We start from the raw sequence: 24,553 nt of genomic DNA on the forward strand, positions 1-24,553 counted from the left end.
ATTCTAATTGTTGTTATATATATATTTAATTGTTGTTATATATATAAAACACCCAGCACGCCCCTGCGGGCGGTTTATCCTTCAAGCTCGGGTCCTCTACCAGAGGCCTGGGAGCTTGAGGGTCCTGCGCAGTATCTTAGCTGTTCCCAGGACTGCGCTCTTCTGGACAGAGATCTCCAATGTTATTCCCGGGATCTGCTGGAGCCACTCGCCTAGCTTGGGAGTCACCGCACCTAGTCCTCCGATTACCACGGGGACCACCGATACCTTCACCCTCCACATCCTCTCGAGCTCTTCTCTGAGCCCTTGGTATTTCTCCAGCTTCTCGTGTTCCTTCTTCCTGATATTGCTGTCATTCGGAACCGCTACATCGATCACTACGGCCGTCTTCTTCTGTTTGTCTACCACCACCAGTGTTGGGTAAGTTACTTTAAAATAGTAACTTAGTTACATTACTAGTTACTTCTATCAAAAGTAACTCAGTTACTTCAGGTTACTCGTTACTTTCAAAGTAACTAGTTACTAGGGAAAGTAACTTTGGTTTTACTCAGAATTCTCTTGTTAATGTGTTGCTTCCATAACTTTGCCAGTCTTCTAGCTTGCTTACTTGCCACAAGTGCACTGTGCCACCTACCAATAGAAAGGAAAAGATAATGTGCATATTTCCACGAGAGAATGCCATGATTCTAGCCTACGTCACAGCGTCATGTGCGCCTTTTACATCCAACACAAAAACTGCAGTCGTGGTGCTTTGATTGTACTCAGAACTCGGAAATTCTGCCTTCTGAATAGGAAGATGTAGGCAACACCAGACTGCAGATGAGCTGCATACAGAGCTGGACTGGGACAGAAAATTGGCCCGGGCATTTTGACTTGAGACTGGCCCGCCATTATAGGAAAAATCATAAAGCCTTTGAATGAAAACAAACGCTGTTGTGACAGTGATGTTCACTGTTTTGATGGTATATATGCACCAATCTATCAATCGTTTGTTGTAAGATTCAGATAATTATTTTTTAAAAGCGAGACATTTTAAATGAGAATAAGAAAGAAAAGTATTTCCTTGTGCCCACCTCTCCCTGTTAATGCCCTACCTGGCCCCCCTGGCAAACCTTTGCTAGACCCGCCCCTGCACAGTTACCAGCTGTCAGCTACTTAGAAAAGGATCCTGGTGTTATTTGTCTCTCAGAAACAGTTCATAACTTCCCTTCAACTCATTTATGTCACCTAAAAGGTAAACCTGTTTCTCCATCACCTGTTCAGCTCTGATGATTCAGTAAGGACATCTCCTGGTTTCATCTTCATGTTTCCCTCTCACCAGATAACCAAACCGATATTATGACCAGCAGCTTTTTTGCAACTGTGGCTCCAGCAAACATCAGCTGATACTAGAAATTAATATTAAATAAATTCTAACAACGGCTGCTCAAGCTTAAACGTGCTGCTGTTGTTTAGCTTGAGCAGCCGAAAGAGGAAACCATCGGCTGGTTTCCTCTTTCTGGCGCAAAGTGGGCGATAAACAAACAAGAGAGCCGATCAGCTGATCATTGATCAGTTTTCATGATTGAAGTAGAAACAGGAGAGGGAGGGGAATGAAAGAAGAAGAGGCAGCTGTGCAGCAAAGACACAGAATAACTCCAGCTTTGTGTCTTTTTCATTGTAGCTGAATTACGGGACAAATTGTTCCTTTTCACCTCAATAAGAAACGCGTAATATTTTCTCTGAATACCAGACGGGACGGTTGGCAACTCTAATAACTTATGAACAAAATAAAGTTCAACATCATTAACTTCATAGCACCCACCCAGCTGTATAGAAACTCCGTCATGCTAGCTAGTACGCAGTACGGAAAAAGTCAGAATAACGAAAATAAACTCCACCTAAACTTGGTTTATATCTGACCCAGATAGACTGCAGGTCATAACTTCTTACCTGAAGTTCAGTTCACACTTGGACCGGCGGCCGCCTCGGGTCTCTTTTCCTTCTGCGTCCCCTTTCCCTCATCCACCTGCTGCTGACCACCACTATGTCCGGTTGGTTAGCCACCACCATTTTGTCCGTCTGTATCTGGAAGTCCCACAGGATCTTAGCTTGGTCATTCTCCACCACCCTTGGGGGCATTTCCCATTTTGACCTCGGGACTTCCAGGTTATACTCGGCACAGATGTTCCTGTACACTATGCCGGCCACTTGGTTATGGCGTTCCATGTATGCCTTGCCTGCTAGCATCTTGCACCCTGCTGTTATGTGCTGGATTGTCTCTGGGGCATCTTTACACAGCCTGCACCTGGGGTCTTGCCTGGTGTGATAGACCCCAGCCTCTATGGATCTTGTACTCAGAGCTTGTTCTTGTGCTGCCATGATTAGTGCCTCTGTGCTATCTTTCAGTCCAGATTTGTCCAGCCACTGGTAGGATTTCTGGATATCAGCCACCTCCTCTATCTGCCGGTGGTACATACCGTGCAGGGGCCTGTCCTTCCATGATGGTTCCTCGTCTCCCTCCTCTTTCTTGGGTTTCTGCTGCCTGAGGTATTCACTGAGCACGCTGTCAGTTGGGGCCATCTTCGTGATGTATTCTTGGATGTTTGTTGTCTCATCCTGGACTGTGGTGCTGACACTCACCAGTCCCCGACCCCCTTCCTTCCGCTTAGCGTACAGCCTCAGGGTGCTGGACTTGGGGTGAAACCCTCCATGCATGGTAAGGAGCTTTCTTGTCTTTATGTCAGTGGCTTCTATCTCCTCCTTTGGCCAGCCTATTACCCCAGCAGGGTACCTGATCACGGGCGGTCGTAGTCGGGCCTATGCAGAACAGCATAGGCCCGACTATATATATATATATATATATATATATATTTATATATATATGTATTTATATATATATATATATATATATATATATATATATTTACAGAGGCAGTCTTGCTTGGTTGTAACCATAGTTCTGTGACCAAACTACTCATGGGTAATTTTAGAGGCTATCTATTTATGCGGTAAGCTTAAGATAAGATAACCTTTATTAGTCCCACACGTGGGAAATTTGATGGAAACTTGTGAAACCACAACAAAGACTGTGAGAAATGCACACAATGCTTGGTAGACGAGTGGTGCACACAAGAAAATACTTTTTTGTATTTTCAAAGCATGTGATTATTACCCTTTTCTGGAGGTTCTTTTCAATCACAAGCAACACTACAGTGTTTGACGTTACATTTCAGGACATTCAACCCATTATGTGATGTCCGTGTGGCCATGATGTGGTTCTATTGTGCTTTGAAAATACGGCAGTTAGGACCATTTTTCTAAGCTGTAATACAACAAGCTAAACACAACATGTCCTAGCAAACAATTTGTCTGTGTTATTTCATATGTTTGTCTGTTTTGGTTCGCCTAAAGTTAGAACACCCCATATGGCAAAATTAGATGCATCTACCATAGACTCTGCTGTATCCAGATTTTCTAATGACTGTCTCCTTATCATTGTTTATTTCAACTCATTAACTGAGGGGCATTTTCTTGCTTAAATTCTGTGGGATGTAAGCTTACCAACAGCTGACTTTCCTTCATGCAACTTTAGCAACCCCACTACACTGTGGCACCGCTTTATTTTACACTGGTGGAAATCAGAAGACACATAAGTACGAAATTATTTTAGGTTGCATTTTACTGCTCTTCTTTTACTGCCGTTCTTCTGGCCTCATTTTATGTCAAAGGTCTGTAACTTCAATCTGTCCAGGGCAATATTATTTTATGAAACTTACATAAAACCCTGTAGTGTATCCAGAAAGGTCTTTAATTTAGATAAAGCCATTAGACACTACATCATATTCAGGCATCTTATCACAATGTGCGGTCAAAGGTAACCAGTGGACAATTAGCTTAAAGCTGCCAAATTCAATTCAGTTCTGAGAACAGGAATGATAAATGATGGGCTGTAATTTGGTTTTATCTGATTACACTGCACATCACTTTTTTGTTGATGCTGTAATTAAAATGGTCACCTTACCCGAATGTATTTCACTGACTTGAATATCATAACAAGTTATATCACACCCTAGAAGCGTTATAAACCCATTCATTCAATTAAACTCAACTTTATTTTACATTTTATTTCATTTATATAGGTAATAGTTATATAGTTTAGTTAAAAGATTAACTAAACTACTGCAGCACAACGTTGCATTTGACATTAATACCTTATTACACACACATCAGCAATGCATTAGTCGGGTGAAAAATGAAAAAACAAAAAAACATTATCATTAAACAAGAAGTGAGTCAGCCAAAAAAAAGAGAGATTAGACTACAACACTTCTTAAATTAATAAATTTTTAAATGTTTAATCTCATTATTAATGTTAAACAAGCTCATCTTGACCAAGTAAAATGTAAATTTAAGCAGGTGAAAAGGTCAGTGAGCATATATAGTGGAATAAGATGTTCTCAGGAAAGTGTGAAACCCAAAGCGCTTTTTTTTATGTACACATAGAAGAATACATTAAACTTTTATTATTACAAATGAAAAACTATCCCAGTTTAAGTGGTAGAATATTGGATCTCATAAATGTTATAAATATTCATTGGGGTTTAATTCAAGCAAGGAAATCCATGACTGTTGCTGTCTTTGTGAAGCTTTGAGGGGTTTGGGGGGCGAGTTTGTTTGTTTTTTGACTTTTAGCCCGTTGTCTTCTGAATCCCTCACCTCAAAAAAAAAAAAAAAAAAAAGTATGGGGCATGTTTCCTAAGTAGGACGAGGTTTCTAACTGCAGAGTATCAACATACATGCTCTTGTTTGCCTCTTTCACTCTTCTCCTACTGTCATAAGTATTAAACCTATCCTGTCAAGCATCACAGGATGAGCAGGTGTCCCACTAAAAATGAGACAGACCCATATTCGTGTTCATTACACACCAACGACCTATTTAGAATTGCCAATTTTCTTGGCAGCTATTTCTGTGGGTGGTGAAAAGCACCTGAAACACCAAGTGAAAACCAAATGCTGCAGCTGGCAGTTCAAACCAGAACTAGCTCATTGTGAGGTGATAGTACTAACCAGCGCAGCAGTGTGCCACTGTTATTTATAAACCACCAAACTTTATGATTATTTCAATTATATATATATATAAAAATAACAATGACAGAGATAAAAAAAAAAGCCTCAAACATTTTTGTGTATTTGAGAGCAGAAAATTTGTTCTGCCTTAAATTGCAGAATCAATTTAAGCACAAGATTCCGCAACATCTTTTCAAGAAATCATGTGAGCTTTGTGAGAGAGAGCATGATTAAGTAAGTAATAGCTATAGAAAATTTAATTTTTTCGGTTGCGTGACTCAGCGGGAATATTTCTGACTCCATCCCCTGACTCCTTCCAGGGTATAATCACACACCGCTTGCTTCATAGTTTTGTTTGCACAGTGATTGCTCCACATTCAGCCTGATGGCGCTACTTTGGCCTGGGTTGCTCATACTCCAGATGTTCTGTTTTATTAACGGCTATCCCAACGGTGCTCCCTCCGGTGCCTGTGAGGATATGTTACCTCGTCACTCTGGGGTGCTGCCTCAGCCTTCACCAGCACCCTACACTATTCTCACCAATGCCAGGGTGTTTCAGCCAGGGAAGCCCATTACAGGTAAGATGCTCTTCACTTCTTCTACAGATGAACATACTTTTTTGTAGAAGTCTGACAAACTTTATAAACTCGACTCTGCTTTTGGATTTTATATATTAGGAAATACATATATATATATATATATATATATATATATATATATATATATATATATATATATATATATATACATATATATATATATATATATATATAATTCTAAAAACTACAATATAAAGAGTTTATCCATTATTGATCTAAATATTACATTTGAAATGATAAACTACTGTTTATTTCATATATATAAACACTGAGGTCTTTGTTGTGCTAACTGCAGTGACCATCGTTGGACCAAAATACAGAGGAGTGCTTCTGGAAGCTCGAATAGGTGAAGGCGTCAACGCTGTGGGGATGTGGCAGCGCCCTCCTCCAGACACTAAATTCCTTCAGGTGCATTTTTCAGTTAAGCCTATGTTGAAACCTGAGCTGCAAATAGCCAAAATGTTGTTACAGATGCCAAAAGTACAATAAATAAGATTGTTCCCAAGAAACAAATGCTTAAATAAACTGGAAGAAGGCAGCATGGTGGTGTGGTGGATAGCACTGTTGCCTCACAACATAAAGGTTCTAGGTTTGAATCCACTGGCCAACTGGGGCCTTTCCCTGTGGAGTTTCTCCCCATGTTTGTGTGGGTCCTCCCATAGTCCAAAAACATTGGACTGTGGGACAACTGGATTGGATGGAATGGGTTTGTGAGCATGAATGGTTGTCTGTTTCTCTTTTTCTGCTCACACCATGATAGACTGGTGACATAACACTGCATTTGATTAGAAGAGAATATATGGATATAAATCAGCAGAGTAGAATTAACAGCAATTTCCGATTATTGTTCACAGTGCGCACATAATCCTCGAGGTGCTGTCACTCACTCCAACACCAATCTCAAGGGCAACAGCACTGTGTACACCTGGATACCGCCTAACTGTGCAGGTCCTGTCTACTTCATGTAAGACAAATATACTTTGTTAGGTTTTCTGTGTAGATCAAAATTGTGCTTTGCATATATATATATGTATGTATGTATATACATATATATATATATATATATATATATATATATATATATATATATATTAGGGGTGCAACAATACACAAAATTCACGGTTCGGTTCAGTTCGATACTTTGGTGTCACGGTTTGATATTTTTTCGATACAAAAAAAATGTTCATGCCTTTTTAATTTGTCATTTATTAAAATTATAAATATATATTTTAACTCAAAAATACAGTTTTTAAATTTAATGCTGCTGAAACAACAAAATAAAAAAAATAAATCTATCTGATCATCTTTGGAAAAGAGAGTTTATTACAGAGAAATGTCTCTTTCCAAAATAAAAGCTATACTATACGCTTCTTCTGGGCTATATTCTCAGCAGCATATTAAACATATCAGGTCCCCATAAGGAGAATCATGTGCTAACGGCTGTCTAAATGACTCGGGTAAAGTTTGTAGCATGCGTGCTTGTTGTTTTTGTCTGCTTCCACTTGTCTTTGCACTAGGATGATGTCGGAGTAAATGTGCAGTCATATTCGTTGTGTTCCCACTAGTTCTGTCAGCGTTAATCTCGTTGAAATGACGTTAACGCCATAACGCGGCAAATCTCCGTTAACGAGCTACTGCAGATCGTCCCGTGCGTGGGGCTGGACAGCGTCAACACAAGCTAACTGCGCTAACGCACTAGTTCCCACAAATTGAGCATTGCGTGGCACATCCGACATACTGTTTTACTTTTGTCCATGACGCGCTTACCATCAGGGTCATACTTCACATGAAGACCAAAATAGTTCCAAAGGCCAGATCTGAATGAGGGTGGGGGAGGTTCAATTTGCCATGTTGCAACGAGCTTAGCTTCTGTCTTGCTAGCTTGCGCTGCGCTCAGTGGATCTGCACTCGACAGTGCAGCCTAGGCGAAGTAGTCGAACGCAGATCCACAGAGTGCTCAACACAGACAGCATCGTCAGAATAAAAGTTGATAAAATAAATAAAAAATGTTGTATTGTTCATACATATGCGTACCGAACCGAAAGCACTGTATCGAACGGTTCAATATCGATACGAGTATTGTTGCACCCCTAATATATATATATATATATATGTATTTTTTTAGGCTGTTCAGTAATGGTTTGTCTTTAGAAACTGAAGCTTTTGAAATGAACCAACTGCAGTGTCTCAGCATGGAAAATTACTTCTGTGGTTTTGCAGGGCCACCGTAGCTCAGCAACGCACAGTCTTCTGGGTTAATATAAGGTCCATGGATCTGACCAGAGGTAGGTACAAATGGTGACAAATCAAAATAAATGCAAAGAGACAAATGTTTGTGATACTCGTTCCTTATCGGTCTTCTGCTTCTCAGGAAAAACAGGCGGTCTTGATCTGGCAGTAGGTGCCAGCTCTGGAATGGCTGAAGGCAAACCTCTGCTTCCCTTAGTGATATGTTTTCTGATTTTAAACATACTGGCATGAATATAAAATATGTACTGCAGTCTTCTTGTTATATGTATATAATAAAGCATTTTGCAGTCCTATGGCTACATATCACATCTCAGTGAATTTTTCTTTAGCTATGAAGCTCATATATATTAATGCAGCCCCCACGCTTGATCATATATCAACTGACCTATATCTACAGTGCTTATCTGTCATAGACATAAATGATAGATATACCTTCATTGCAAATGCCTTGTTTCATCTCGTTCCCAGCTTTTATGAGGTGTGTTCTGTCACATTTAATATAAATCTATAAAAGAAAAGTCACCCCTCCAAAAATGCATTAAAGGGTTTCAAGACTAAGGTATGAATATGCCAAGATATGACTGTAGTGAGTCAGTCCCTCTTCTATTAATACTTTATTATTGAATAAGGAATTTTAAAGCAAGTATGATTCACGCCTATTCCCTCATTGTACTCAACAAACACATCTATATATAAATATATATATTTGTTGCTCACTCTGTCATTGCTTTTGTTTTCTGTCACTAGACTTTGATTCTCTTCACATATCCTGTGTATCCTAATTGTATGTGTGCGTATTTACTGAACCACCCATTACAGATAATAAAATGCTACATTAAAGTGTGTTGTGTTATTTTTATTGCAAGAAAAAAATACAAGCAGAGTGATGAAAAGAGGAAAAGACAGAGTGTTAGAGACAGAGAGAGTGAGAGAGAGCGCGGCATAGAGTCCAGCTGTTGTGGTTTGTTATTGATTGAAATTCATTCCACTTATTGAAGAGCTTGTTATGACCTGCTTTTTTCACATGGTTTGATCTATAACTTAGATTTCCAGTACTGCAGCAGCTAGCTTGCACACTAAAGGGGCTTAAGACATGCATTACACACGGCTCACATTTCAAGCCCTATATGATATCATTGATTCCTATTTGTGGACTTGAACCAGTCCTGTGTTGGGGTGAATGTTAAATGTTAAATAACATTTTCTGTTTGAATATAATATCTACAGAAGCACACATCTCACTATCAGCATTTACAATTCTAATATCGCTGTTGATTAATCACATGCATATTTAAAAAACAATGTTTATCACTGTGTTTATGTTTAGAACATAATTAGCATTTAAATGAGTTGTCTTTGTAGAGAAGAAAAATCCTTAACATTCAGATGTAGAAGCCAGCAGCAAAAATATAAATAAATAAATAGATAAGAAAAAAGTATGTAATCATGTAATAGGTCAAAGCTCCCAGCTGATTAAGATCGTTCCAGTATCCATGTTTTAAGCAGGAAAACTGGGACAGAGTAATAGACTTGATGGTTACCCTGTTCCTGATGCTTTTTTCTTTTTTACTCTCTACCATAACCTATTTGCCTTTATGTCGTGAAGTATTGAACTCCAGCTAACTCATGTGCCTGAGGTTGGAGCCGTGATCAGAGCGTCAGCACAACTCAATAATAATTAGTCTCTTCCCCTCTGAGCCAAAAGCCGGCTATATCTTTAACAGGAGATACAAGCTTAGGAATTAAGCACCAGTGCTACCAGCTGGTTCAATAGTCTTCCATTGTCCCGATCACACTCTAAATAGTCCACACCACTGATCTTTATTCAATCACGACAAGGTCATTTGTCCAAATGGTATTTTGAAACAGAGATTCTCCATATACAGCAGCCATCTATCTATCCATCTATCCATCTATCCATCTATCTATCTATCTATCTATCTATCTATCTATCTATCTATCTATCTATCTATCTATCTATCTATCTATCTATCTATCTATCTATGTGTGTATATGTACATAAAAAATAGATGATGTTATATAACTACTGCATGTTCTCCTCAATGTGTATTTAACAGACCACTCCACTAATTCAATATCTATTTACTCTTTTTATTTTACAGTATCTTGTACAGCATTTCTTTATTTTTTACAGTTTTTCTCCATTGGTTTGGCTCATTTCTTGAAACAGAAATTACATTCTCAAAACTCTAAGATCATTTGGCAAAACACTCTTACAGTTTAGCACAACACTATAGCTCACCTGCAAAAGCTCATATCTCTTCCAAAACTGTTCACTCAGGCTTCAATCTAAATCCCTTTCTTATTTAAACAGTCAGTGTCTCCAAAATGGCAAAGATCTTTCTCAATAGCTTTGGCTCATTTCTCGACACAGATCAGACATTCTCATCATTCTTGGTGCTTTTGTCAAAATAAACCTGGATGGTTGATCACAACAACATGGTCCACCTGCAAAAGCTCATATCTCCCCTAAAACACTTCACTCATGTGTCAAAACTACATTTCTTTCTAATCTGAATAGTCAGTGCCCCCAAAATGCATCGTCCCCTTTGGCATTATGTGAGTACTGCCATACAAAATGTTTAGATGTTTTGTCACTATGGCAGAGGACCAACAATATACAACAGAAAAGAGTAGCCTCCAAGGTTTGACATCACAGATTGCACTCACACTACCAAGGAAATAATAACCATTTTTTATTCACACGCAAAGAAAGTTTCATACATATGTAAAAAGAAAATGTACATTACAGTAGTAAATTGTATGAACACAAAATCAAAAAACAAGGACTTATTCAGTGGTCGCTGTACTCATTCTCCCACTCTTGTCCACTGTCTTCACCCCCCTGATTATTTACATGCTGTTGTCCGTCTGGCCACAGATTCTCGTCCACATCACAGCGGATACTTTCTCTTGCGATGCAATGAGGGAAGAAACGGCGTGCATGCCGCAACCATCCCCTGCATTGATCTCCTGTAATGTCGTCACATGCTGCGTCCATAGCATGGAGCAGGGATGGCTGATCCTGAGCATGATGCTCATACACTCTCCACCTCCAAGCAGAGAAAAACTCCTCTATTGGATTGAGGAAAAGAGAGTAAGGTGGTAGGAACCCCATGACCATCCTTGGATGCGTTGCAAACCAGCCCCTAATGAGTGGGCTATGGTGGAAATTGACATTGTCCCACACAATTACATAAATCGGTAGATGAGGCCCTATGAGACCTCTCTCATTATCAGGGATAAAATCGGTATAAAGGCGATCCAAGAAGATGAGGAGCTTGTGTGTGTTGTATGGGCCAAGACTGGGGATGTGAGTGGCCACACCATTCTCAGAAATTGCAGCACACATAGTTATATTGCCCCCTTGCTGACTTGGGACATCCACTGTGGCCCGGTGGCCAATAATATTACAGCCACGTCTTCGGCCCTTGGCCAGGTTGAAGCCAGCTTCATCCACGAACACCAGGATGTGCTCTCATGTCCTTCCAATGCCATTATTCTCTAAAATAGAGTAAAGAACATAAAATCAGTCTTACAGAAGAGTCATATACTTCAGTTAGACAATTACATGTTCTCCCCCACAGGTTCAATATACTACAGGCCACTACTCTAGTGGTTCTAAACTAGTGATAGGCCTATGAGGAAGTACTGCAGGGGTATTTGATAGAAAGGGGAGTGGGAAATAATGATGACTTACTGAGATGTTACAGTAAAACCTACAGTATTAGATAGATTTGACTGGGAGACAACAAAATAAGGATTATAATGAGAATTGTATCATACAGTAAACTGCAGTTTTCTGTTGAAATTGTTGAAGTCAGATGAAGGTAAAGGAGGTATTGAAACCAAATAAGTGAACTACTGCTTACTGTGATTACAGGTAAGGTTAAAATGGGAGACAACCAGTAACTGACTTATATTTACATACTGGTAGCGCAGCTCCTTCACTCTGTCAGAGTTCCTCTCAAATGGTACCCTGTAGATTTGTTTCATTGTCATCTGATGCTTCTTCAAAACCCGGTCTATTGTGGAGATGTTTATTGTGTTTATATTCTGGAATATATGATTGTCCTGAAGGATGGCATCACGAATCTGTCTCAATGTGATGGCATTATTTGCCATCACCATGTTACAAATCTGTCTTTCCTGTTGTTCATTGAGCAGTTTTCCTCTGCCACCCATGCGAGGTTGTCGTCCAATCCTACACAAAGAACAGAATACAGTAAGTTACCAGTGTAATTGTATTATTGTTTTACTCACAGTAACTTCACCACAATCCTAATGCAACATTGCACAGTGACTGGAATACTACTCTAAACTGTATAAATTATGTAATTCCATAGTTTACAGTAATTTGTTCAATATATTTCTTGTCATATTTAGTATCAAAACATTCCACTAGTCCTCTCCACCTGCTATTATAGACCTACTACTGTAGGCAGATGCACACAAAATTTCTACAGTAAGTTATACATTTTTTGCCTCACGCCCAGTGCCCTGTCCTATACAACATATAATTCCATCATAGATTACATAGAGTACATACCTGTTTTCCCTGTGAAAGGTTTGGATGATGGAGGAGACTGTAGAGCGAGGCACATTAGGCTGCACTCGACGACCTGCCTCTGCCATTGTGAGGTCATGGTTTATGACATGGTCTATAATTGTGGCCTGAATTTCATTTGGGACAGCAGTGTCTTCGCGCACCTCGGCCTCTTCCCCGTGGTGGCATTCCTCCACCACGCATTCTCAGTCCTCCTCTTCTTCCTCCTCCTCTTCCTTGAGGAAGAACTTCCCCTTGTCCGTTTGCTTGGCCTTGTCTATCCATGTTCAGAGATCGGACTGGCTCTGGTCAAGCTCTATATATCTGTGTTTGGCAGCACACAATCATGGAACACCTCTGTGTGTGACACTCCCCCTTTGTTAGTCTAGTTTCCCCTGACTGTCAATGACTGTCATCAATTTATCAAATATTCAAAGAAATTCATATATGGTATTCATGGTATTATGTTCTTGACCAATTTTGACAATTGAACAGACAGTTGTGCATGCGAGTACTTATACAATGAAATCATGCTGACATGTTTTGGAGAGAATGATCATTAGACTGAGAATCAACTAATCAGTTTAGATCTACAAGATCTATTCATTTGGAAAATGTGCTACATGTGGGCTAACTGTATAACTGTAGGCTACTTGTACTTAATCATTTGCAAAGATGCACTGAGACAATTGAGACATGTACTAAGGCATTTGCCATTTGATAAAATGAATGAGAAATGCCATTCTGTTGTGAACATTTGCCAAGAGGTTTGGAGGTTTGTCCATGTTATTTTGAGAATGTAATTTCTGTTTCAAGAAATGAGCCAAACCAATGGAGAAAAATTGTAATAAGTCTTTCGCTTTTCAAAATAGCACAACGTGCAGTTTTATTGCACGTTGCAGGTTTGCAGGTTTATTCATCTACAGTTAAAATCCAGTATTTTGTCTCTATTTGTATTTGTTTACAGATTGTTGGGGTCAGAAATCCCAAAACTCAGTATATACAAAATATATGTAAATCTAAAGTAATAGTAAATTGTAGTAGTAGTAAGAGATATTTTAAACTGCGTGTCCGTATTGTGTTGATGTGCAAACAATTATGTTATAGCAGTGGAGTCAAGAAGGCAGACAACGGTACGTGCTGATAACCTCTGCCATATTTAGGTCATGGCATGCAGTATATGTATTCACAAATACATATAGATGCCTATATAGCCAGATATGAATGCAGGCACATGGGCATGCACAACAACAACAGACACACACATATAAGTTCTTATTGTACACAGATCAAACACTGATCCACATGCATGCACAGAGTGCAGATTAAGACTATCCCTTGCCGTAAGGGCTTAGTTGACATCTCTGTCTAATCTCTACATTCTTCACCTCCCTCTTTGCCCTTCCTCTTCTTCTAGCAGCACATTCAGCACCATAAAAAGCAATAACCATCTGATGGACTCTTCATACCTGTGTACTTCTGGCACTCAAGAATGCACAGTCCCTATTTGCTCCATCAAACTGATCTGATGAACTGAACACCATGTGAAGTTAAGACTTTCTCGCTGACAATCTGCAGTCTTTCTCAGTGATACGCAATAACTGAGCAGTAGCAATGTGCCTTGTTTAATGACTGGAATGAATTGCCAACGTTTCTTCAAATTAGTAACCTGTAGAGCTTAACTGGAGGTATAAATATTTGAAGGTCTGTGATTTTGTCTTCAATAGCCGTCATGTTGTGCTCATTGGTCAAGGGAGATGCCTATTAGTTTAATTCTGTGAGTGATCCTACAGAGTCTGTGCATGCCAGACTCTGTAAAATCACACAACGAGGTCACTGCAGAGCATGCATCATTTGGATAAACACACGCACGTCAGTATTGAGCTTGCGTGACTACTCGCATGCATTAAATACGGATAGACTGTTCTGCATAGTAATGGTTTCTAATGACTTGCAGTACTAGCTGGAATCAATGGTTGTGAAATGTTACATGCACTGTGCTCTCATCTATTTTGCAATGTCCGATGCATTTCCGAGCTCAAATGGCTTTTGGTGCAAGTATGTTTGTTTGTTATGTAAGAAGCTGGTGGTTAAAGGGTTAGCGCTCAGGGCTGGGCCATATTACATTCAGGATGGGTAGGGCATGTGAGAAAGAGGAGAGAGAGAGAGAGAGAGAGAGAGAGAGAGAGAGAGAGAGAGAGACTATGACAAGGGAAAGGTTGAGAGAGCAACACAAAGCTCCATGGGACAGTGAGGGAGAGGCACATTTAGAGAGAGATGAGAGGTTAGAAGTCACAAGATAATGAGAGACAGGCTACTGATTCAGATCTTGGTGGACAGCTGGTGTGAAGGCTGAAGAGGCTGCAGGCTAACACTGAAAGCAAAACAAGTGTGGGATTTAACAAGAATATCGGCAGCTTGCTACAACAACAGGAAATACTTGGATACAACAGGTGAAAGACACAATTTTGAAGCAGACCTGCAGCAAATAACAGAAAGTACATTTGGAGACAACATCTGAAAGGATATGGACACCTTGAGTCTTGCATCATATACCACTGGACAAAGAAGTAGAAGAGGAGGTGTTATATTTTCAGTGCTTTTTATTTTATTGCAGATATTTTTTTGTAAATATTTCCAGATTGGTAGTGTAACCGTATCATACTGTGCAGCTCTTCCAGCTTTCTCTCCTAAACTAATCATATGCACTTAGTTAGATTCAGCATTTCACAAAGTGGGGATCACCTAATTCCTCTGATTTAGTGCTTCGTATACAATGGGAGGTGTTGAAAACATGCAGCAAAGTTAAAATTAATCAAACCTCTGTATACTTCTCCAGTGTTTCTTTTTGTGCACATGCTACAACTATGGATGTTCAGCATGAGCAAAGTCAAGTTAGTTACAAACTAGTAGATGTAGCACAGCTCACCAGAGTGACAGTTCTGATGAGGTGTTTGAACCATGTGGTCCACTGAGAGCATGGAGCCAGAGAAAGCACACAGCCAGAGAAGCTTCTTCAACAAGGTGGACGTGCCTGATCATGTTCACTACATTGTGGCTTCATTTGTCTTCATCATTGGGGCACTGGGCATCACTGGAAACTCTCTGGTTATGTTTGCCTTCTACAGGTAGGTATAAAACTGGCTTGTTTATTTAGATTTTTGTTTTTAATAATTGTGCATATCCCTTTTTTTGTAGATAATCTGAGCTCTTACCATTTACAGTGTGCAAGATGTGATGATCTCTCGTATGAACTCTATTATACTATACTCTTTATTTCTTTATCTGTACTTATGAAGCAAAACAACAATAAAGGTTAAGGGGTTTTGACAGTGCATCAAACAAGTTAGTGATTACAAGTAAAAGTAATCTTTGCATCACAGTGTCGAGAAGGTAATCTTAGCTAAGCAGCATCAAATTAAAAAATGTTTTTTGAAAAATCAATAATTAAATGCTGCATGCACAAATACCTGAAATTAGATTAATGTTTGCATAAATATATATGGCATTGAAATTAAAATCCAATGTACCAAGTCAACCATGAAATCCACACTGCCATGTAATACAACAAGTCAAAAGTAAATGACACCTGTTAAGGTTGCATGCCACTGATGGATCAGTCTCGTAACATCACAACTGTAAACTTTCTTTTAGAAGTCAAGGATGGAAGAATGTGTTATGTGTTGTGTTGTGTAATTCAGAGTACCATTTAAGTTAAATGGTACTCAAAAACTGGGTCAGTGTGTGTGTGTGGTGCTGCTGTTCTGGGGATTGTCACAAGCTTTCATACTCCTCTGTCCATCATCACAGTCAGATTAGATGGATTTTCCATTGTGTTGCTCTCATAATTTGTGTTTAGTGAATCAGAAATGCACATGATGTTATGGGTTCCACGAAACACACAACTCGCACAGCCACACACACAAACACACACCTAGAGCTTGAATGAAATCTCAATCAACATGATGATTTTTGGGGAAATGCTTTATAATATGCACGCACACATTCAATATTATTCAACACTACAGTATTGTTTGCAAAGGCATCAACTCAAACAAATTGGGTGGAATACGTTTCATTAAAACTGCAGGAAAAAAAGTTAAATTCAGGATAAACAGGAACAAAAAGCTGTGACGGAAGAAGACAGCAGGTCAATATCCTGGGTAATCAAGCTTGAATACAGGTGCACCAGTTCACACATGGTCGAATAGTTTAACAAAGAGCTTGTCTCTGATCAATGTTGACCATTAAACCGTAAAATTATTTAATTATATTATATTGAGCTTTACATGCAAAGAAAATACATGTGGAGTAGGCAAATGTTTTCAGTGTTTTGGACCTGCCAAAAATATAAATAAATAAACAAAAATAATTCAGCATATTGAATTTCCTATGGTTTGGTGAGATCCTCATCCTGCACCTCTTCTAAGTTGACCTTTGAAAGAGAATTTAACCAGTTAAAATGTGGACTTGCAGTTGCAGAAATTGAATTCAAATACCATTTGAACCAAAAGAATCTGCATTGATTTAATTTTAAGTATGACTCAAACAGTGTTTTTCAAAAATGTGTATATATGTATAATAATTAGACGATGAAATTACAAAATTATTGTCATTTTAGTCATCTGAGGGATTATACTAATCAAAACACATTAAACATAAAGTCTCAAAAATGACTGCTGTATTTGAGGACTTTATTTTAGCTTTCTGATCACTGTGAGAAAGCCTCAGAATGATTAATGTTGTCATTTTTAATGCCACTGTGCTGTATAATATACGATTTTCCATACGTTCTGTATGATTGTGTGCTTTGCAGCAGCAAGAAACTTCGTAACTTGCCAAACTACTTAATCATGAACTTGGCAGTCAGCGACTTCCTCATGGCTTTTACACAGTCCCCCATCTTCTTCATCAACTGCCTCTACAAGGAATGGGTATTTGGAGAGATGGGTAATTTGTGTTCTCATACTGTGTGTGTGTGTTAAAGTCATATTTTTGTTTACAAATTTTTACATTCAGGTTGTTGATGTGTTGTTTCTTGCAGGATGTAAGATGTATGCATTCTGTGGTGCCTTGTTTGGCATTTCCTCAATGATAAACCTGCTGGCCATCTCGATTGAACGCTATGTAGTTATTACCAAGCCTCTGAAGGCCATCCACTGGAGCTCAAAAAGAAGAACCACTCTTGCCATTCTCGTGGTCTGGCTTTACTCTTTGGCATGGAGTCTAGCTCCTCTAGTTGGCTGGAGTGAGTCTCCTCAAACTGCATGTCTTTTTACTTCTAGTAAACACAAGTCCCGACTAGTGTTTTAACACTATTTTATTATGATTACTGAAAACTACTGCTTTCTGTGATTTAGACATATTTTATTTTCACTTCTAGGCTCCTATATCCCAGAGGGCCTCATGACATCTTGTACGTGGGATTATGTTACGTACACGACAGCCAGTAGGAGCTACACAATGATGCTGTGCTGTTTTGTCTTCTTTATCCCACTGGGAATCATCCTTTACTGCTATCTTCTAATGTTTCTGTCTATAAGGAAAACTGGGAGGTATTACAGATCTTGTGTGTTTGATATGCTGCGTGCTTGTATATTTATAATATTAGATTCTGTGCAACATCCAGGGACTAACTGTGCATGGACTACTTACTTCTTTTAGTTTAATTATTATGTTCTTATGAGTTCTTTGGTGAATTCTGATGTTGCGTGTGCTCCTGATACACTTAGTATTTTGTATCTTATTATTATATCTTGTGTTTGTAAATGCACAAGCCTATTCCTAAAGCATATAGTGCACTGCTCCTCCACCTAAGCTGGAAAGATACTCAGAAAAGGATTTATGATAAGATACAACCGTGTTTTCAATAAAATGTGGAAATACTTCAAGATAACCTCAGTCTTACACACTGTAGTGGTGGAGGACAGTTAATTTGGATTCAAAACACATGTTTTACCTCATTATCTACCTCCTTTTACTTCAAAAGAGGCATCCATTGTGTTTTTAAACATAACAATTGCTTGTGTTATTGACCTGGAATGACCAAGGGCTATTTCCAGCAGCAGGTGCAGTGAACTTCATGCTTCAGGGAGAAAGGCATGTGTATTGAGTGGGCTTTTTTTTTAAGACACTCTCAACACAAATGTAGAAAATAGGTATTTTGTGTTCAGAAATTAATCAGAAGGTTTTTAAAAAATTGCTTATTACTTATAATTTGTGGTAACAATAGCACTTTCAGATGACTGTAGTAATACTTAAAGAGAGAGTTACATCCTCAAAGAAAACTGAGGTTATTTATGTGAGTCTTTTCCTCAGTGCAGATATTCCTAAAAGATCTATCTTCTGCAATAATATTGTGCATGGAGCAGTAGCCATGTAAAGTTAAAAAGAAGAAATATATAGTAAGAATATTTTTACCAGGCTGTCCATCCTGCTCTATTTACAGGGAACTAGAACGTTTGGGGACTCAGGTGAGAAAATCCACTCTCATCCAGCAGAAATCTATTAGGAGCGAGTGGAAAATGGCAAAAATTGCCTTTGTCGTAATTGTGGTCTACGTCCTCTCCTGGTCTCCATATGCCTGCGTCACACTTATTTCTTGGTCTGGGTAAGATTATTTTATCTGTTAATATTGATGATTGTGTGCTTTTATCCCTTGGTAATGTACATAACAGATTCATACATTTGTAGATTGTTCATTTGAAAGCATACCTGTCAGAAAAATCAGAAAAAGTCAGGTTTGCAACTGTTTTTGTTATGGAATGGCCTTCATCATAATGTAAAAAACATGGTTGGTGAAAAAATGATATTGGGCACATTCACTGCTCTCACTATCAGATGTACTTATCTACAACATGGTGAACAGGAACAACTAACACTTCACTAGAGACGCAGTGGTGGTGTGCTGTATGGGAAGAAACTGGATCTTTGCAGCGGTCATTTCTGATTCTGTGATGTCATCAACAAACCAAACCATCTTTTTAAAACGCTGCTGTTTTGTCTGAACCAGCCATGCCAACATCTTGTCGCCATACTCCAAGACAGTCCCTGCAATAATAGCAAAAGCCTCAACTATCTACAATCCTATCATCTATGCTATCATACACAACAAATACAGGTAAATAATGATTCGGTAATTTCATTTTAAAGTTTCATATAAGCCCCGTGTGTTGTGCAGTGCCAATGTATTATTTTGGAAGAAATGTTACCAACATGTAGCAAGCTGGAGTCTAAACGAGCGCATTGTTCTGCACTGTACAGGATGGCACTGGCAGAGAAATTTCCCTGCCTGTGGTTTCTGTCTCCCACTCCTCGAAAAGAATGCATCTCATCTTCCATCAGCGGGTCCTCTTTCAGAGACTCAATCATCAGCAGACAGTCGTCAGCATCAAGGACCCACTTTATTACTGCCTCCTCCAACCTCTCTGACGTGGTAAGTTAGGTTAGAGTAGATTTTATCTGGTTGTTGTTTAAGATGCCCGAACAAACAAGATTTCTCTTATGTTGAATCTCTCTCTCTGCTTATCTAAAATGAATTCTAATAAATATGAAGTATTAATAATCTTAGCATGATGCAGGTGAAAATTGCACTAATATTAGCTTTGAATAATGTTTGGCATCTACTAAACTTCCTCAGTTTAATTATTTAATTTTTTTTGCTTGCAGTTATTGAGGGATGTGGAGATGGAGCCTCTGGGCAGGAGGTCAGGCGATTCCTTCAGAAGCATATCATCACACAGTCAGTCCTGTAAGAGGTCCTGTAAAAAACAGTTAGACCAGAAGACAACCAAAACCCACACAGCAGAGAAGGTGAGAAAACACCGCAGAAAAAGTGTGAAAGTGTGAATCTGAAAACTCGCAATGTTATCTTTTATTCATCTACGATTTACACTACGTGCCCGCATGTAGTCAAACATCACACATCCATGATCTGAAGGTGATTTTCTCATGTATGTGTTCACTTTTTGACACTCCCAGCATCCGTCTGTCATGAGTGAACCATCAAGGACCTGTGATCACGAGCTGGTTTCCAGTTCTCTGAGCATCGCCACTCTCCCCCTCCTGGTTCTTACCAGGAGGCGCAGCCACAGTCTGACCAGTGCGATTTCAGATGCCTGTGGCGAGAAAGGAAGAATCTGCGATAGGCTGAACAGCCACAAGAGCGATTCTTTTGATTGCCTGAATTTTGGAAAAATGCCACCCACAGGCCCCAAATCACCCCAGGGTGTTCCTCGCATCATCATCATCAGTCCCACCACTGAAAGCAGCCTCATTAACCAAGACAGTGTCTCCTTAGAAGACAGCATTGAGTCAATGGAGAACAATGTTTTTGTCACCCTAAACTTTTCATCAGAAGTTTTTGAGGCACTTGAACTACTTTCTTGACCAGCTGGACTACTGATTACACTTCCACTGGATGTTTCCAGATTAATAAAAAAATATACATCAAACTTTTTGCTACAGGCCAACATTCATATTGGCTATAGACATAAGGAGTTATTCAGCTCTTACATGTATGCGTGCCCCTCTACTCCCCTCTATTGACTAATTGACTCTACAAGGAAAACTTGTATGGCAAATGAAACAATAAGCTGATTCTGTTATGCAGTGTGCAGTGTTCGTCAGAGTTTGGCACAGACAAAGGACCCCTAAGGGGCAGCAAGCTTTTATTAGATCTTTCAAAAATGACAAGTGCAACTACATATTTTCAAGAGCTTGGGGCTAAAGCTTGACAGGCTGAATTTAAGTTTATCTATTGAAGCAAAGGTCCATGCAGCTGTGATGTAAACTTTTGAACTGAAACAGAATTCATTCTTTAAGCCAACATCATGGATTCTCTTCTGGCCACTGAAGAGAAGCGTTAGGAATAGTTCCCTCCTCCTCTTTCCTCGGGACTAGGCAATATGTGTAAAAATGTAACTCAACAAGGCAGCAAATCCAAAGCACTGATTATATGTCCGCTTTGGAAAAGGAGCACACATAAACAAAATAAGTCGTTTTTAGTAGGTTTTCTTTTTGGCTTTTATTACCACAAAGAATTTGACAGCACAAAATCTTGTGTTGTAACACTAATCCGTTAGGTCATATGGACCACTTGAGCTTTTTCACTGGCACAGAGTGAAATGAGGTCATTTTTATTATTCAAATACTGAAACTGGGTCAAATGTGTCTCATAAAACAATGACATTTTATCGGCGCAATTTTTCTATACATGTTTAAATACAGTATTTAGGCACACGTCACTTCTCAGAGAGAGTACATGATTTATGTGATGTAAGTATATGACGGCTGCTTTATGTATATTTTGCCATTTGATGCTTGTGCATCTTTTGGTTTTGTAATTATAGAACTGTTTTGAAAAAAATGAGGACATGCTGGAGAAGCACTTATATTTGAATCAATATAAAAAGAGTATATATTTAAGCTGATGCATCTGGTGATGATGATTATCTGTAACAGCTGGTCTAAGCTTAGTGTTAGTCAAAACACCTGAATTAGTAGGCAGAAAACTAATATTGACGATCATCCAAATCATAAACTACTTTCAATGACAGCCCTTTAAGACATCTTTAAAGGACAAATTTCTTCCTCTTCAGCAGGTGTAGTGGCAAATAAACTATCATTGATTGCCAGTGTCTGACAGGAAGAAAGAAACACAAGAAAGAAACACTTGAATCAATGAAACTCGTTAGTTTGCCTATAAAGTCCACAGAGTTTAACATTTCATTAGAGAAGGAGTGTGTGGAGGTAGGAAGGTAAAAAAAAATGTTCTGATGTTGAGCCTGAATGTACACTGACTTTTGTGCTGCAGCTCTCATCTGGACAAGCAGAAAAATGCAGATAAACACCTGCACCAATATCTCACTGAAGGTCACTTGTGTTATTGTGGGTTTTTTTTTTTACACCATAATAATAAATGCAGAATTTATTTCTGCTCTGCTGATATGTAAGTTCTACCTTTAAAGATGATTTGAAACAAATGAAAGTGCCAGATGACATGAAGGGAAGTATTGTACATGTTGTTAACTACACTGTTATTAAGCATTCATTAAGCATTAAGAGTTATATCTGACACAGACACTCAGGCTGACCATTCCTAAAATCTCTGAATTTTCAGAGATTTTTTTCCACGTGTCTGTGTGTCACTTCCTATCATATTAGTTTGACAGCTAACAACAGAAAGCGATCCCCATCCACCGCACTCTTAATGCCCTTGAGCTTTTAAGAAGAAAGTATTTTTTCAGCCTGGTTTGGAACCACAAAATGTATTGTGTGTGTTAAAATACACTTGAATTTTTGTGCCAGTTTTTATGCCAGTGGTGACAAAAATCACACAAAATTAAATGAAATCATGCCAACAAAGCATCATCACCACACCCTCTAATGAGTAGCGTTTGTTTACTTTTTAGCATTACTTCTTCTTTTTTTATTTACCCACAATAATGTTGAATATGTATTTTGAACTATTAACACTATAATATAATGTGTGTTTCATGCCTCAACTCAGCTATTTTATTTACCACTTTCTATTCATTTTGTGCTACTGTAATAACATCTGCAAAATTTGTATTTATTGTCTTATTATTTGTGAACAGTTAAAGAGAGTCGTGGTAGGGAGAGTTATGGCACTTTTACGGTTCGTAAAGTGTTTGGATTCACCAAATCACGTAGATAAAGTTATTAAACCTGTGTTGAACCTCTACTTAAACTGCTTTTTTGTGACAAAACACTTCACTGTCTGTTGTATGTAACCCAACACGGGTATACTGGGGTCTTACTGACACAACATGTAATGATTACACAGAGTCTACAGCTTGCACACTGACCTGTGTATGTGTACAGTGGAAAACTAAATAAAATATCCTGATTGTTGTGGAGGTTTTAAGACAGAGTATAATAGAATAAATGGATCTGTTACAGTTAGGCATACTTCAGCCTTTTATTCACATTTGATTTCCTTAAAAATGGATTCCTGACAATGAATGCAAAAGGAGCAAGTAGAAATTTTAAAAGCCTTCAGAATTGTAAGAGGACTATTACTTAAGATCACATAAAAATATGGAAAAGTCTGACTCCTTGGAAGCAGAATATAAAGAAATGGGGGGTGGATCACTCAACGCACAGTACTGTACATAGTGTGTTCATATTTTGCTGAGTGTTCATCAGTGCTGGGGTTGCATATATGTTTTGACAATATCACAATACAAAAAAACATAATGCTTTCTGTTACATGAATTATGTGTAATGACAGCACACAACCACTGGAGGGAAGCAGACAAATAATCTATGTTGGCTTTTGATTCGGAGTGTTCATTTTTCCACATCCTTAGATCAGTGTTGCCAACTTAGCGACTTTGTCGCTATATTTAGCGAGTTTTCAGACCCCCTTAGCGACTTTTTTTCTAAAAAGCGACTAGCGACAAATCTGGCGACTTTTTCTGGTATTATTGGAGACTTATTTATGACGACTTTTTGACGTGAACACGCATATCGCTCTTACTCTCAACAAGCAGCGGTGCTGCCGAGGGCGCCTCACCCGTGCCAAAGCGCTCCCAGGGAGAGGATACTCCTTCCCCAGCTGCTATCAGGGCAGGAGACGTTCACACCTGTGCGTCCAAACGGCAAATGAATCGCGCATGAGCGAAGCCTCTGCTCCCACATTGACTGTAATGCAGTCAGTTCTTCCTTTACTGTTATGCTGTTTTGTGGACCACAAGGTTTAAAACTACTTAAACACACACTCTCACACACAAATTAACTCCACTAGAGTGCCAATTTCGGGTCACTTTTGCCGTTCCAGGCCCAGATAAAGGAGCAGGGTTGGAATTGTGACATTAAAAAACAATAATTGCTAAAAGAAATTTAATTTGTAGTTCTAAATAAATTCTAACTGCATTTAGGACGTTTTTTACTCACTTTATGTCTCTTCCACGATGTTATTTCTCTCTCCAACAACGTAGGTTACAATTACATTAGCATGACAAATTATGCAAATTAGGTGATGACGTCATCTGGCGACTTCTAGCGACTTTTAGGACAGCCAATAGCGATTTTCCTTACTAAGGAGTTGGCAACACTGCCTTAG

At 38.9% G+C, this 24,553-nt stretch overlaps 2 protein-coding genes across 3 annotated transcripts; both read left to right on the forward strand.

Annotated features, from left to right (window-relative positions):
• The first annotated feature begins 2,918 nt into the window (after nt 1-2,918).
• Nucleotides 2,919-9,785, forward strand: LOC146506707 (putative defense protein Hdd11). Of its 2 annotated transcripts, none has more exons than XM_085178993.1 (5): nt 2,919-5,627; nt 5,944-6,056; nt 6,503-6,612; nt 7,869-7,933; nt 8,020-9,785. In XM_085178993.1, the coding sequence occupies exons 1-5, from the start codon at nt 5,435-5,437 to the stop codon at nt 8,127-8,129; spliced, it is 591 nt and encodes a 196-aa protein (XP_085035119.1). In that variant the 5' UTR covers nt 2,919-5,434; the 3' UTR covers nt 8,130-9,785. The 2 variants fall into 2 exon arrangements, with proteins under 2 accessions (XP_085035119.1, XP_085035120.1); XM_085178994.1 differs by having other exon boundaries at nt 8,029-9,785.
• Nucleotides 9,786-14,663: 4,878 nt separating this feature from the next.
• On the forward strand, nt 14,664-23,795 carry opn4xb (opsin 4xb). Its single transcript, XM_085179189.1, has 9 exons — nt 14,664-15,593; nt 17,282-17,415; nt 17,510-17,713; nt 17,849-18,020; nt 18,914-19,075; nt 19,478-19,585; nt 19,729-19,900; nt 20,134-20,277; nt 20,446-23,795. The coding sequence occupies exons 1-9, from the start codon at nt 15,427-15,429 to the stop codon at nt 20,851-20,853; spliced, it is 1,671 nt and encodes a 556-aa protein (XP_085035315.1). The 5' UTR covers nt 14,664-15,426; the 3' UTR covers nt 20,854-23,795.
• Nucleotides 23,796-24,553: the final 758 nt, after the last annotated feature.

This window comes from Neolamprologus multifasciatus, chromosome 12 (genome assembly GCF_963576455.1).
Source record: "Neolamprologus multifasciatus chromosome 12, fNeoMul1.2, whole genome shotgun sequence".
NCBI classification, from domain to species: Eukaryota; Metazoa; Chordata; class Actinopteri; order Cichliformes; family Cichlidae; genus Neolamprologus; species Neolamprologus multifasciatus.

What these genes read in the sequence shown, in the direction of transcription:
- LOC146506707 (XM_085178993.1), top strand. Translation starts at nt 5,435, where the DNA reads ATGGCGCTACTTTGGCCTGGGTTGCTCATACTCCAGATGTTCTGTTTT. An exon ending in CAGACACTAAATTCCTTCAG is followed by an intron (nt 6,057 to 6,502) that starts GTGCATTTTTCA and finishes TATTGTTCACAG; the next exon opens with TGCGCACATAATCCTCGAGG. An exon ending in GTCCATGGATCTGACCAGAG is followed by an intron (nt 7,934 to 8,019) that starts GTAGGTACAAAT and finishes TCTGCTTCTCAG; the next exon opens with GAAAAACAGGCGGTCTTGAT.
- opn4xb (XM_085179189.1), top strand. Translation starts at nt 15,427, where the DNA reads ATGTGGTCCACTGAGAGCATGGAGCCAGAGAAAGCACACAGCCAGAGA. An exon ending in GTTATGTTTGCCTTCTACAG is followed by an intron (nt 15,594 to 17,281) that starts GTAGGTATAAAA and finishes TGTGCTTTGCAG; the next exon opens with CAGCAAGAAACTTCGTAACT. An exon ending in TCTATAAGGAAAACTGGGAG is followed by an intron (nt 18,021 to 18,913) that starts GTATTACAGATC and finishes CTCTATTTACAG; the next exon opens with GGAACTAGAACGTTTGGGGA.